The 16,513-nt window shown below is 38.1% G+C and overlaps 1 protein-coding gene across 1 annotated transcript in view; it reads left to right on the top strand.

The window, feature by feature from the left end:
• Positions 1-1,058: 1,058 nt before the first annotated feature.
• Positions 1,059-16,513, top strand: part of LOC135467280 (protein FAM193A-like) — a 42,079-nt gene continuing 26,624 nt past the window's right edge. The window contains 1 exon segment of the mRNA XM_064745047.1: positions 1,059-1,322. Within this exon segment, the coding sequence (XP_064601117.1) occupies positions 1,176-1,322 (147 nt within the window). The 5' untranslated portion in view covers positions 1,059-1,175.

Raw genomic sequence — 16,513 nt, 5'->3', positions numbered from 1 at the left:
AGAATACATTTTAGCATCACTCAGACGACAGACTTTCTGTTAAAATTAACAGATTAATTTTTCAGTGCAAGAGTAAAAAATGAGATATGTTAAAGTTATGAGATACTTTGTAGAGGCAATACAGCACGCATTGACGGTTTAAGTGCATGGCATATGCCTAAAAATGCATTTAAATTAATTGTTATTTAGTTTTACCATTATCGCCGTATTCAATAATAATAATAATAAACCGAAAATGATTCTGTTGTTTTCTTTGCAAATGTTGACAACTGTAGACCTCTTAGCCTACTGAATTCCATCTCAACAATTCAGGCATCAAACGACAATATTTATTGTCTGGCGCGACCTTTGTGATTTTTTTTTCTTTTTTTTTTTAGAACTGTAATTCGCTGTTGAATTCAAGTTGTTTAAGTTAGGCCTAATACAATTCACAAAGTGTTTTCTTATCGTAACTGAGAGTTGTAGTTTACACATCAGGCCTGTATGTCACTATAGAATTCAATACAGTGTTACAGTTCATTGTTTTATTATATTTTTTAATTCAGTAGACCTGCGCAGTTGTATCAGTTCATATGGATAAAAGACGGTGATGATGATAGCAAAAGTGAGATGAACATTGGACAAATGTTGCAACTAACTCTAATAGGTTAGATAAAATATTTCGTATATAACAGAGTGAGCTGCTTGACATTCTTAATATGTCACTAGCGCGGAAAAATATAATATCATTAAAAATCAACCGTCCGCGGACCACTGTATTCATGTCTAATTGAGAAAACAATTCGTATGTCCCGGGCGAAATGTGGAATTATAAATTTATTTAAAATATTTAGTGGTGTACTCAAACATACTAATACAGGAGAATACGTTGATTCAGTACGACTAACAGTAGTACTTCAGTACCGACTGCTGAAGTTACAAACAATTTATGATGCTAAATATATGTTACAGTGGCTGACAAAGTTGCCTCCCCTGACCGGCAGTTTTACCTGACCGGAAAATTCCATTCTCGGGGAATTCTGGGAACCTTATAGAGAGGAAACCTCCGCCATATTGATCTGAATGGAGACTTGATGGATGAAGAAATTTACATTTATGTTGAATTGCTTCATAATTTGACCCTTTAAGGTGATAATACACAACTGTCATCACGCTTTAAGAAACTGCTAGCTAAAATGAGCGCTCAAGACACGAAGAAAATGAAGAGACGGAAGATGAAGAAGGTTGCTAAACCTGGCCAAGTTTCGTCGGTCGCCCTTCAAAATGATCTCCCAGAAAACAACACTCGATGTTTAGAATCAGAGTTAAAGTTTTCAAAGAAGGTATGTAGTTTACATCTTCGGTGTGTCTTACTGTGCAGGCTACTTTATGTATTTCCAGGAAGTTACAGGTGTAAGTGTTGTTAAGGGCACCTGAGAAAGTCGATTACAAGAAGGTGCTGTCACTGTCACAACCTTTGGGTGCACTTGTTTCGAACCAGCATAGCGCCACATCAACAACAGTGGGTAGCATGCGCGGTGATCTGCAATGCCCTGAGACTTTCCTCCCTTTGCCATGCCGTTCCTACCGGTGAAAACTTTTTCTGGCTGTTGAAAAGGCTTGGTTTATCCTTTTGTTAGTCAATGAGCTCCTTCTCAGATGCACATGTTGAAAAGCTTATTCTTCAATGAATTTTCCATCCATGCTATCACTTTACACGTGATAGCAAACTCAGCTTTTGAAAATCCTACTTTTTCTTTCACATTTACGTATGGTAAATCATTTCGATTAAAATCTGGTTGTTGTAAAGACAAGGGTGTTGTTTATGTGTAACTTTCTATGTCACTACTTACTTCAGTTCGTTCATGCTTCCCTGAGGTTGGCCAAATACAGAGGATACCCTTTTCAAATGTAGTTAAGTGACAAAAGCATGCGACACGCACATGCGCATTAAGGTTCATCTGTCTTAAAGACGTCTCAAAACGGTGTTCTAGCGCATCAAGTCAAGTGCTGTAGTGGTAGAAGCAACTGGTTACGGATCTTATGTGCTGACTGATGGAAGTTCCAAACCAGAGCATTTCACAACAAAGTAATTCCTTTCAGAAATGCATGAACCGTGAATAGTAGAGCACAGATCGCTCATAGATAACGGTGTCACATGACAGAGACTAGAACGAAGAACATCTTATTTACGTTGTTTTTCATTGTATGCAAATTGAACATCTTTCCATTCTAGTTACACCACTGAAAATTCAGTGAAAGCATATGACCATTGGAAAAAAATGTCACAATGCACCTGGAAATTGTCGCATAAATAAGACCCTAGTCTTTACAACTCACGAAAAATTTATCCAAGTAGCTTCTACTTCTCGATAAAGTCTCCATGTCAATCGGTGCTGTAGATTTACAGCAATGCTAAAGGATAGGTCCTTTAGGCTGTTGTGACGAGTAGGTTGCTGTAACCAGACTGTGACATCAGTCCAGTGAAGAATCTGCTTTTCACAATGAACTTCTGAGAAGTGGGTCAGCAACAAAGAAACGCATGAACCTAGTCTTCACAAATCCTGTCCTTTACCCAGGGGCGAAGATACTGTACAAAGACCCTAGCTTGTAACATGAAATTATACTGACCCATCTGGTCCTCCAAAAACAGGTCAGTCTGGGGTACTGCTACAGCCTCATTTTCACAAAGAAGCAAAAAAATATCGCTAGAAAGTATGGTTATGTTTTGCAGTGCTGTAAATGTTACCTCAGAGATATTAATGGTGATTTGCTAGCATGTGCCCCAAGTGTGGTACATGTGGAACATGATAATTTGTTACCTACAGGTTAAGGTGTGTTGATCGTCTACAAGACAACAGCTGCATAATTTTTTTCCAAGTAATGTTTTTTTTTATTAAAGCAAAAGTGTCTGACTATACGTCCCACAAAAAAAGCTGTGGTTATGGAGAAAACGTGCATATCTGTATTTTATATTTATATATTTACTGATATGCGGAAACCAGGATGATGTGTCCACCTGATTATCACATTGTGTCTGTATTTTACCTGATGCACCGGATACATTTATGTACATATTGCAACCATTGATATTGACTGTTATCGGTTAATTCCTCAGAAAATCTCAGTCGAACACGAAAATAAGGTTGGTTTTTCAGCTTCCTACCATGTGAGAACATGTCTAGCTGATTGACTTCTTAGTACATCAGTCATGTGGAGAAGTGACATCGCAGTCCTATTGAGAAACTGATATCACAACCTGAATTGAGTATTCCAGGCTATACAACAGCTCGGCATGTCGAGGTGGACAACAATGTTGTTTTGAGACTTTATTCAAGAGTAAAATAGAAGTATGAACTGTTAGATGCTTTTAAAGTCTTAAGGTAAGTCTTTTCAATGAAAATTTATTTGAGTAGTTTCAACCAAACTCCCATCTCATTCTTGCACTGTAGATTTATAGCAGTGCTAAAGGATAGTTCCTTCAGGCCGTTGTAAAGACTAGGTTGCTATCAGGTGACAGAGTGGTGTCAATCCATTGAGGATTCTGCTTTTTACAATGAACTTCAGCGACAAAGCGACATACCTGAGCAGAGCAAATCATCTAAAAAAAAATTTACCTTCGCATTCCAGCCCAATTTCACACAGCCATGGATATTCTTCATAGTTAATCAAGATATGCTCCATTGTCTCCTCTTTCTTGGCATGAAAGTGACATAAACAGTATGGCTACCAGCTCCTACTTAGCTTATTTGGTAGTGCACGGATAATTCTACTCTCAACACACCTGTGGTACAATTGCATAACAACATCTGTGTGAGAAACCAAGAGCAGCGCACTGGGCACACGCCTCGTTCAGATTACATCTGAAAGCTGTGCATCGCCAAAGTGCATGAAAATTCACGATTTTACACAAATATTTTATGAGCACAGTCAAAATATTCAAGCATGCAAAGGATTATCAACATGTGCAATTCTGATTATAGATTCCTTTTTTGCTCGCACAAGTCACACTTAATAGGCAACGAAAAAACAAGATCTACTTGCCTGATGCTGACTCCACAATGCAGCTATCATGCCACCAGTTTACAAAGTAATTTCACAGCACTTAACGTCATCTATGAATTTTTTAAACTTGTCTTATTCTCTCATGTTTTTTGCATCGCTCAGCATATTTTTTCCAACAAAAATTATGAGATGAGAATGTCAAGTGAGTATGGCAGACATATACTTTAAGCTCAGTAACAAGTGTTTATTTGATTTGTTTAGTGGCAAGACAAAAGTTATTGGTTGATATGCATGTACTTTTATGTTTATAGCACCTAAAGACTACAGAAAATAATCCAGTTTATTTCATTAGTATAGAAAAGAATATTGAACAATATGATCTGAAAGTGAAACAGTTAAATTAGGAATGGACTGTATGTGAATTGTTACATTGCCAGTCTAATTACTTGTTTACATTGAATAAGGCAAGCTCAAATCATTTTTGCCGAACTTCTTCTTCCAAAACAATCTTGATGCAATCAAGTTAGTGGTATACATACATGTATAGTTAGGCAGTCACATTGTAGGCATTATAACACAGTTGTCTCCCTTTCAGATTTTGTCCTATGAATTGAATTCTGTTTGTCTGCATAATTATGGTAACGTTTGGTGTAATGTTTAATAAAATATTAAATAAGGAAACATTGTCAGATGTGTTTGTGTTCTTGTATTCCAATATGTTTACTAAGGTATGAGTAGTGTGAAGAGAAATGTTACCTTTTTGAAGTTGGTGGTCAGAAAATGTGTGCCAGCACGCTGTGGCATTGTAATGATGGAGTTTGTTTCTGTTGTTTAAGTTTGGTGCAAAAAAAAAAAAAATCAAAACAATCAGACATTTCCCACTGAACAGTGTACATGTACAACATGAATCCCTTTTCAGCAGAAATTACTATTTGGTTTGGAATACACTATTTAAAGAAAACTAGGAGATGTTCTATGTAAATGAGCCATAACTATTAATGCTCAGTTTCTTTCGTAAATCGTAAAGTTTATCAATAACACAGACAAGTTTTAGTCTTGATTTATCAGCCAGCTGGGTGGAAACTGACTGACATATTATTATCATAATATTTTGTGAAGAGCTGAACTTTTCTTTTTCATTCATAATTATATACCTGTAACTGTATTTTCAAGAAATACCAACTCAAACTGGAATGTCCTCTTCCTTTTGCAACATTATATACGACTTAGAAGTTCGAAATTTCTTTTTTCTTGGGTAAATTGTTATTCAAGTGAACAATGAAGACATCACCTCACCTGTAAGTGAAATATTCATTTTTCTAAAATGATAATGCTGGCCAAGGCCGTTTAAGTGAAATATTCTTGAATATGGCGTAAAACACCAATCAAAAAAATTTTCATAAATATGTTATGATGTAATTTGTTTTGCATAACACAAGTATTCTGTATTGCTTTTGTCTCTTGAATGTGCATTAAGGCAAAAACTGACAAATTAATAATGATTACCATGACAAGTAGTTCTAAGCTGTGTAAATTTTAGCAAGATATAATTGGCAAGTTTTTAAAAAATGATGTGAGATTCAACAATCAATTAAAATATCATTTTATTTTAAATGAAAATATATGCAAATGAGGCTGTAGGATTGATATGTTTCACACACCTTGGAGGCTTGTTGGCCTAGTAGTGTTACAGTCAGGCTGAGTTTACAGGGGTTCAACTCTACAACTGTATACAAGTCATGTACCAGCTATACCAAAATTTATGAACATACCAAATGTAAACAACAAAGACATATATATCTTGGATTAAATCTTACAATGTAGGTTACGAACACTGTGCATGAAGATTTTATTAAAGAAATTTTGTCATTGGATGAGCTTCAGCCATATCACAGTTATTGACAACCATTTGCATTATGCTAAACTGTATTGCTGCCTCAATCCTCCCTGTATTCTGTGTGTTTGCTGATTTTCAGCAGTGTTTGTGTGTTGTACATGCACTCATTGGATCTCACCTTGGCAGAGTTGTGTCCCTTGGTATGCAGATTCTGCAGTTGTATGCTTTGTATAGTGTAAATAGTGATTGGTATACTGAAAGACTGCCCCATGTCAGCGATTACTACCTGTAGTACTCCTATAAATTCAAAAAGATAAATTCAGCCTTAGAGTAAAGAGAGAAGCAGTATTGTGTGTCAGGAAAACTAATTGCTTGCTGTCTTTTTTGTTGTAATAAGAGCAATCAAGAATGTGTCAATAATTTATCATATCCCTAAAAATATTTATTTTCTCTTTGATGTAACTTAAATTGTATTTCATTCACTTACATTCACATGTACCCCCTGAAGCTCTTGTGACTCACTTGCAGTAGATGTCTAAGCTGCTTAAAGGGTTAAAAACTGGGTTGTGGCTTGACAGATGAGGGCACCAGAAATCTGACCAATGTGATACAAATGACAACATTGTGGAAGTGTAGTTTTAAAAAGTTTTACACCAATAAAAAATTAACAGAGTAAATCAGTTGTGCAGCTTTGGTATAAAGCAGTTTTGCTTCTCACATAGTCCACATGTACATACACTACTGTTAGCATCATGGTATGCTCACCTTCACATAACTTTGTGAGTCATGTTTGTCATAATTTGCCTTGTAAATTTGTCACCTTTAAACCTATGGACAATGTGGTTTATGAAAAAAAACAAAAACATGAGAAATATAACTTACAAAGCTTTGTGAAAGTGACATCAAGTTTCTTTTCCCTTCACAATGACTTGGTCAAATGAATTCAGATAATGTTTGTTGCCTGAACTTGTTTCTGAATTTCTTGTGTATTAAGTAATCTTTGGAAGATATGAACTCCTGTGTAAACTTCTTTTACTGGCCTTTCACTGCTAAGCCTGCTTACTTCTGCCCAACTTTTCCTTGCCACTCCACCTATTATTTATATCATGGAGTATCTTTATCTTTCACATGTGATCTTATGGTGTTACACCTGGCATTTTTCCTTCAACCACACTCCTCCTTCTAGGCTAATGGAGCCTTGATCAAAAACTTGATCAATAAGTCATCCATCAATCTTCCTCCACCAGTGAATGGTCACATTTACAGCATGACAGCATTCTCCCTTTTAGTATCATCTTGTGAATAATGTATACATGAAGCTGGTGCAGAAGACCATTTAATCCTAGAGCAATTCAGTGGCAATGTGCAGAAATGTCAAGAGGTGTATTTTCCTGGCATGTGTACACGTACATGATATTTAGTGTATATTTTATTGAACTGGTTACATTTATTATTCTTTGTCTATGGATCTGTGTGTGGGTGAAAAAGGGAGATGGGATGGGAACTGGAAGTGGACTCGCTGAGGCTCGCTTCATTTTACCAAGAGAGCAATAGATTTTGAGGTTTCATGATGTCAGGCATTGTATTACAAGGGAAGCCAGAGAAGTGTTGAAGGCAGAATGTTTCAGAATAGGGAGGAGTATTGAGTAATATGTGCCTGACAGGAGCCTTATTCAATGTGATGAGTCATTGGATAGCCTGGCCCTGGGGCCCCTACACAGGAGGTAAAGAGGGATGGGTGGGTGGGGGCAGCTCAGCGTACATCATGTTGGGGGTTGTTCAAGGGAAGGCATAAGGAGGATTTTGCAGTGATAGTAATCTCCATATATTGACACTTTGTGGTACATGCAGGACTAAAATACGAGTTAGCTTGCCCTCAGTCCTGGTATATCTGATGCATTGCCTGATGACATTTCTCTTCCTAACATGTTTACACATACTAACTCAACTACTATCATGCTCTGACCCACTGCTCCTGTGGCGTACATGTGTTGATGTTTGGAAAGGATTAGAACAGTCCAAAACATATAACCAGTAGTCAACAATTAAATGAGACCTTATGCCTTTTGAACACTTCCTGTGTTTTGCACATCCCTGGTTTTCAATTTGAGACTTTCAATAATTTCTCCATTTGTCTGTCCTACTCGGTTGTATTTGCAAAGACCTTTGTTGGTTTTTTTTTTACCTAAATAATTTTGTTCATTAGGTGTTTGTTTTCAGATGATAATACTTAGTGTGATGTGTATGTGCTACATATAGTATGTAACACATCTCTAGTAAGCGGGATGGAAGTGTGTTGATGGTCAGTACAGATCTGTAAAGCACACCAACATAATAGTGGTACATGTAGGCAGATAAAGACTCTGCTGATCTGTTGTGTAGATGTGATTGTAAGTAATTCAGGTGCTTAGCACAGCAGTTCCATACCACAAAATCTCCTAGCCTGGATGCCAGGCACGATTATGTAACAGTCATGGTTATTTGTGGATTTCCTGCATTGGCATGCATATTTTATGGAATTAGGATTTTGTCAACAAGAGGGAGAGACATTTTTTAAGCTAAGCACGGAGCTGATTAAAAATTGAAGTCTCCAGGGTTTCAACTTCTGAGGTAGTATAGGAACTAGATGTTGACCAGGCGGTAGGGAGACTGGTCATGCTAGCGAGTCATGGCTGAGCATGAGACCTGCTGGACATATGCTCTCCTGCACTGTCAGCCTGCTCTGGCTGGCCACTGCCACTGACAAGAATTTCAACTATTCCTCGCACTAATAGCCAGGCTGTATTGCATGTGGTAACATATGAAAGTTATCCAGCGCCTTTGTCGACCCAGTAGGGTTTCCTGTAAAATTGTTTGGCAGCGGCGCAGGCAGACTTTACACTATGTGCTTAACGGGCTGCAGAATCAGGAGAATTTCCCTGTCCCCAAATGCTCAGGCCAAAATTAAACAAGCCCTCCACCTTAGAAACAAACAAATAACAGCTTTGCCTTCACTAAGCACTGTCTGTTTTCCTTTGAGCAAAAAGGGGGAAAAAATATGTAAGGTTTCAGAGCAACAAAAATATCCACTTGATCAGGACAACCTTGATTGTGAGGAGGCCTGATAGGGTACACATGTACATATAACGCTGTACTATCGTATGATGTTGAAATAAAAGAAACTGTCATTTGTGTTTGTGAAAACAAAGGAGAGGAAGATGAATACAGTGACACACAAGTCAAGACAGATGTTGGCAGAGATATCAGTTTTCATGTCTTGGTGTTGAGTATTTTTCTTTGACCTCCTCAACATACATGTATTTGTCAGTGGAGTGAACTGCTGAACTGGGTTTATACACAGGCGCTGTAGGTCAGGACCCTCAAGCCACAGACATTGCTCATACCCTGTATTCACATAAATACATCCTGTTCTGGCCTAAACCTGTTCCTGTCTTGCACAGCTGCTAGCCGACAACCCCTCTTTAGACCCTCCAAAACCTTCATGTGACTTGTATGCATGCAGTTAGGATTGATTCATTGAATGTAGGGACTGGAAGTGCATGCAGTGTTGAAGACAGTGGCTATTGTAGGCCTGAGCTGAACAGCCAGTTGGCATGTGTCTGACAAACTCCACATGTCTGTAGATATCACTGCCCTTTAACTGGTTAACAGAGTGACCATAACTACCCCTTCACTGACCACTACTGAACTATGGTGATGGAACTGCTTGATGATTTCAACACAGATTGCATTTGCCTGGATCCTAGTGAAGATATCAAATTTTTGGTAAGCTAGAATATTTGACAAACAAGATATCTTCTGCTTAAGACATATGACAGTTTATGTCACAGTAGTCTTCCAGTAGTAGTTAGGTTTTATGTTTGGTGGAGCCTTGTGTTTCAAGTCTGACGGGACCTATATTTGGTATGCCAGTGTGTCTTCACAGGCTGTATTGAATCTGCCCTGAGAACTACATTTACATGGACAGAAGATGTTCTGTGCCTCTCTTGCTGGAGTGAAGTACTGTCAGTGAACCATGGTAACTCAGAAGTAAGGCACATGTTCATGGAGTAGGGAAGAAAATGTTGTGGATTTGGTTATTTTTGAAGAGAAGCTGTATGTTTCTTTATTCATAGTACATTGGTGAATTAGAGAACAGCTAAACATATGTCAAGATGTGTTTTGTTTTGACAAGAGAATCACTATATTTAAGAGGTCAGGTGTTAATATGGTGCTTTTGAGTTGTGATGTTACGACATCGTGGGGATTTATGTTTGTGTCATTTATATGTAATGGCCTTTTGTAACATTGGTGCAAACTCATGCATTTTAACATAGGCGAATACATACAGTAATTAATATTATCCATAATCGATGAATTTTATGATCAGAAATGTTTATTTCGGAGGATTTATAAGGTATATCAGATAATTAAAGCCTTATTTTGATGATAATTTTCATTATCATGTATATCCATCTATCCGCATTCAAATGCAGTTATTTACCCACTGTGCTATATAACCAATACGTCACATCACAAAGGGACATCTGGCTTTGTTTTTATTTGACATGGTAATAGTAAAGCAGATTTCTGATGGTAAGAATTTCCACATTTTTTTTTGTTTTGTTTTTTGGTCCTTGCACTTGATAACCTACTCATACGAGGTCAGTGGGAATCTTAACCCAGATGGAAATTGCTTATACATGCAGTACCTGCATGTCATGCAGAAGGCCACAGTTAGTAAGGAGATGTGTGTACATGTAGGTATGTGACTATCTCCAGCCAGAAATGGGTCAAGACAAGAATAGTTGCACATGTGTGGACTTCAGCAGATATAGACTGAACAGTTAACTCACTGTGGTCAGATATGCAGTTTCCAGTTCAGGGAACAATCTTACACATTTATGTACTGTTTTTTATGTGTGTGTGTGTGTGTGTGCCTTTGTTTATGATATTAAATTTGTCTCCATTAGATAACATTCCAAAGTTCTACACACCATGTCATGTTAATAGTGAAACCCTGCATAAACTTGAAGTTAAATTCCAATGTCCATGCATTATGCAATAAATGTTAGAGCTATAATCACTTCAATCAGTGGTGTTTGTGGGTACATAATTGTTCAGCTCAGTTCATCCAGCCATAACTTTGGTTCAAGTCTCTGGAGTGGCAGGGATAGCCAGTCAGGATAACACATGTACATCAAAATAATAGTTGATATGTTATAAATTAGAATCACGCTTTATTGATGCATGTACATGCACATGGAAGATCAGTGTAGTTGAAGTGAAAAGGCATGGTATAATTTCCTGATGTCTCTAGAGTTACTACTTGATCATTTACTTTGTGAAGGAACTCTTTTGCTGGAAAGGCTTGTGATTTGAAAACAACCCCCAACTTCATTTGTGCAAAGATGTTTTGTACACTTCCATTTAAATGTACACGTAGGTGAAATAAGTGGTGGTGATTCAGCCTAATGGTGTGATGGCTATATATGCACGTGGTGACTGATTTACAGGTATTGATTGCTGTCGAGTGAGTCTGTGTTACTAAACAGATTCTGTGATATCTACTCTGTATCATATCTAGCAAGCAGGAAGAGACAGGGAACTGTAAAATCAATGGTAGATATCTGTGTCCGGAGAAACTACTGGCATTTTGATGAAGCATTCATTGTTAGTTAGGCTGCCCCAAAATTAGACCAGCATTGGCAGATTTTCTGGCACAGCATGCACATGTGCTGCATACTAAGTTACCTCAGCTGTCTACTTGTATATATGTGGTTGCCTCTGATGCATTCATTGTTGCTAGTTGCTACTGCTTTAGAAAGCGGTTGTACTGATGTACTCTTCAACTGAATCAACTGCACATATTGTTGCTACTTGTATAAACTTATTTGGCTTGGCTCGGCTCACACTAGTGCATTTGGCATGGCAGCTTGCTTCATTTCTGTGCCTAGTTGCCAGTGTCCCACAATTTTCAGCACTGAAGACCATTTCTGCGTAATACATCAACTTCACAATAAGCAGAGGTGGATGTTGAAATTTAAATTAGAAGTGTATAAATACGTACGAGTTTTGTTTTCTCTTTTTTCCACATTGTTAGAGACATAACAAAGCCATAATTTCCAGTAATTTAAGTTCAGAACAGAAAAAGATAGGGCTGTCTTTATTCTCTCTTGATCGGAAAGAAGACTGTGAACCATTGACTAATGATGATGCACAGTACTATTCACAAAGGAGAATGGGATTGACTATCCACAGGGGCATGTATATGTATTATGTAGCCAAAGTATTAAATAATGAGGTTACCATGGAGCAAACAGTATTTTGTTCTTATTGTAGAGCAATGGCAGGTGTTTGATAGACTTTCATTTGTGGGCATGTAGCTTTGGTTTGTCTGATGGCCATATTGCATAAGGTTGAGGAGCACCTTCAGCACTTAATCATCATTATAATGTATCCCATGCATTACTGCGGTTCATATGTTTATAGATCACATCAGTCAAGCATGATCAAGTAAGCGCATAAAACCAATCCTGTATAACCAAGAGCTACATTTATATCAGATATTCTCTGCAGAATCCACCTCCAAGCCTCCACATTTAACCTGTCTTGTTTAATCTTGATGTTGTGTCAGACGGCTTGCAGATCAATCATCATTTCGCTGGTGTCTGTCGCTTTCTGGCAGCGACTGTGATGGTTCACAAATCCAATAAGTAAGTAGATTGGCCATCTACTGGAAGCAATGAAGCTGTTGGTTCCTGACAAGATGTACATTTATTTGCCACTTTTATCCCCCAGCCCATTCTTCTAAGTCTGTGCAACCTCACCACATTCATATACAGAATCCCACACAGTCGACACTGTCACTCTACAGTTTCCACGCCTGTCATTGAACTCTGTATAACCACCCAGGATTCGCGCAATTCTCACTTCAATTCTTGACCTTGTGAATGCTAGCCATCATGTATTTGGACAACTAATGAGACTGAACCTTGCGAGCAGGGACTAGTGTATTCATGTACACCACTCTGAAGGTGTGAAAAACCAGTGACCAGAACTTCTCTGGGCTGCTTTTTTTTTTTTTTTTTGCTTTGCATACTTAACGCACCAGTCCAGTTACAGCAGGGTATCTGGTTACTTGTATGCATATATACAGATGTTCATCACACATCGCGGTTCTGCACCAAATCTTTCCAAGAAGAGCTTTCCCACAGTGTTCATAGAGGGATCTATTTTATAGCTTACATGGTAAATTCAGATCTGTTTTGTAGGTTGCCACCTTTTAAAGGCTTGGTGAACAAGCAGATGACTTTCACACTTGGTATAAACCTTCCTTGTTGTACCTTATAGCATATGGTGTCAGGTTTTTAGTCGAGAACAAAGTCTTGACCTTCACCATTGGCCCATGTCTTGGTGTTTTGAAAATCCTGGGTAGGGCTAACCCAGGCTGACAATCTTAAACATTTAGTTGCCACAATATGGCTGCACTATTGCCAAAGTGGCGCTCAACCGTAATCATTCAGATTTGCCATTTAGTGTGTTTCATCTGTGTAACTGTTTTTTTTTTTTTTTGTATCTTTCCTTAGTAATTTAAGAAGCCAACAATTGATTTTTGTGTTTTGTGGGTGTAGCTGGGGGTTGGCTAGCAGATTCCCAGTGAGAAGTGTTAACAAATCTACACATTGGTCTAGCTTAGTTTCTTTAACATGAATGAAAGGATATGAAAAACCTGCATATTCTGTATAACAATGTCTTGGAAAAAATAATAAAGAAAGACTGAGGTTTATTCCTGCTTTCCAACAGAGTGAAATACTGAGTGCTGTATACAATAAGTGAAACATATCAGTGTCTAGGACTTTCCAAGAAGATACTGATTTTGTGCTGTTTAAATAGGCCAAACCTACTGTTATTAGAAGCTTTCACTTTCAGTTTTTTTTCATATGAATCAGATGCGTAATTTATGTTTTCCTCTGCAAGTGGGGAAAGATTCAAATCACTTTGTCAAACGTGTGTATGTTCTGACTGTGTGGTTATAGTGTATGGTGAATAGACAGCTCTTTAGTTGAACAGATTCTCTTCATGCCTATGAGCCAGAACTGGCCAGTGGTCATACTGTACTTGGAACCATGATAGCCCACCAATCAATCAATGAACCGACCATAGCTAAGCCTTCTACCCCTAATTCCCGATATACATGTACTCTGATCGCCTAATGTATCATAAACCAGATTACATGGAAATTTCTATGCTTTGCCACTTGATATTCGTTTGAGGCTATTAAGGATCATATTGTGGAAACCTGTACCCACACACATCTATTGCTGTGCTCTTCAGAAGAATCATCATTACATGGCATAAGCTGCTGGTGGAATCAAATCCAGTGGTTGAAAATATCATGCCTACACACGACAACACAAGTCAAATGACAAATCCTACGCATTTATTGTATTATTTGTGGTAACATTTAGGGCAAGAAGTGGGCTGTTTTACATTGGACTGAAACTGTATTCTCTAGTGATAATTGATTTTGTCCATTGAGCTCTATTCCTAAGAAATTTTTTCAATCTTAATTTATTTATTGTCTGTGTATTGTCTAGTCGTCTCATTTTTTGGGTCCATACGACCTGGCCAACGTGTGAAAGTTTGGAGACATATGCTTCGGTTCTATAACCTGTCTTCTAATTAATTGCCATGAGTGCATGTACACATTTATTTTTATTCATTTACCTTTTATCAAGGTCGTTCCATCTTAAATAACGTTTAATTGTGAAAAATTTCTTAGTTAAATTTGTTTATGTGGTATGTGTAAGCCTTGAAAACAGTGTTGCAGGGACATGTTACGTTGTACATGTATGCACTCATGGTAATAAAGACTAATGCATAAATACATAAGTGTTGACATTAAGTAAGAAATGGATAGAAATAGTGGGTGGATGAGGATGTTGCTGCAGATTTGGGATGCTGAGCTTTCAAAGAAGGATGCAGGTTTTTTCTAATTTAGCCAGAACAAAAACTTTTAACTCGAACACAGTTAAGGACAAAGGTTCACATTGCCTAAATTGTTAATGAACTAAGGAGGCATTGGTCAGAGGCCACCATGTACATGTAATCAATACAGGCTGTGAGGCTTCGGTGTGGGGGTGTTGTGTTCAGGATTATGCTCAATGATCGCCACCTGACCTTTGCCTGGGTGTGAGGAATGCACTGCAGCTATCCTATTTCCTTGCCATTATGCTGACTTGTTGTTAGAGCATGGATTGTCTCTTTTGTCAGGAAGAGCCTAACTTCGGTGAGAATCAGTCCCCACCCCTACACCATAAGTCTCACCCATTTGGGTCTCAGATCGGTGGCATGGAAGGCTTTTTCCTATGGATCAAGTGTGTCTTTCACAGTACAACTCATACAATTTGGAAACAAGTGAGAAGTCTGGTATATACATGTATGTGTCACAGTACTGAGATTATTTATTTCACAGAGAGGCTCTGTGCACTTAAAATGTATACAACTACAGCTCCACCCTGATGTAGATGCTCTTAATTTCAAGTAAACAAACCAAATATACATGACTGTGGGTACAAATGCACGGAGTGGTTTTGCTTATTATTGGGCATCCTGATCTGTCCCATACATGTGTAGTGGAGTGGAATGTTTTTATGTACGTTGAAGGATGGTCCATACACATAATGAGGAAGAGGTTATTTGCCACCTGAGTAACAGTGTGTGTTGCAAATAGTGTTGCCGTAACACTATGATAAGGAAAGCTGAGGGAGGAAACCTGAAACAGCGAAAATAGACAGTTCTCACTGTGAGGCTGTAACAGTGAAGGAATGTGTTAAACATGGGCCTCGGTTTTTAGGTGAATTGAGTAAGCCAAACTGTCAATCAGGTAAATTAGAAATTGCAATGTCGCATCCGATATTGAACCGTCTTATCGATCAGGATAGTGGGGGAATTACCAGTTCCTGTTGCACAAAGATAAGCTGTCATTTGGGCAGGGCAGTCGGGTTCAGGCAAATCCCATTACTGCACACTGGCCTTGGAGGAGTGTGTGTGCTGCAGTGTCTGCACAGTGTAGAGCCTGACAGATCACATGCTAACATGGCAAATACAAACACTCTGCTTGCATACCCACAGACATACACTGTACATGTAGGATGGAAAAGGCTGGAACACTGATGTCCTCCATCATGGTACACACTGGTATATAGCACTTGTACCATGAAACACATGACAGGAAGGATGTACCTAAATAATTATAACCACCAGTCAAATATATTTGTCTCTTATAGTTACATTTAAGAAATGTGAGAATTATGACCAAAGCAAGGAAACAAATTTGAGGGTGAGTGTGTTTAATTATTATGCAGATTTGTGCAGGTTTTACTCACATTACAGGGTAAATCAAGGTAATTGAAGTTTGATTTCTCTGATTCTCAACAAGTTTAAAAGTTTGGTCACAGAGTTTCAGGCTGAATTCCATCAGAGACACTCCCTTGTACAATAGGGGTACTTAACATGGGTGACACAAGGGGAAATAGAAAGCTGGCCCTCCATTACACTAATTTTTCACATACTGCAACATCAAGGTTTTTTACAGTCTGTCAGGTAATAAACTTTAGAAGAGCTGTTTTTCATCCCCTGACATCCTTGGTTTTACTTTGTTTGATTCTATGCAGTAGTGGAAATAGAACAGCTGACTTTGACACTGAA

This window comes from Liolophura sinensis, chromosome 6, assembly GCF_032854445.1.
Source record: "Liolophura sinensis isolate JHLJ2023 chromosome 6, CUHK_Ljap_v2, whole genome shotgun sequence".
Taxonomy (NCBI): Eukaryota; Metazoa; Mollusca; class Polyplacophora; order Chitonida; family Chitonidae; genus Liolophura; species Liolophura sinensis.
The sequence above is the reverse complement of the archived record's forward strand: the minus strand, read 5'-3'. Positions and strand labels throughout refer to the sequence as shown.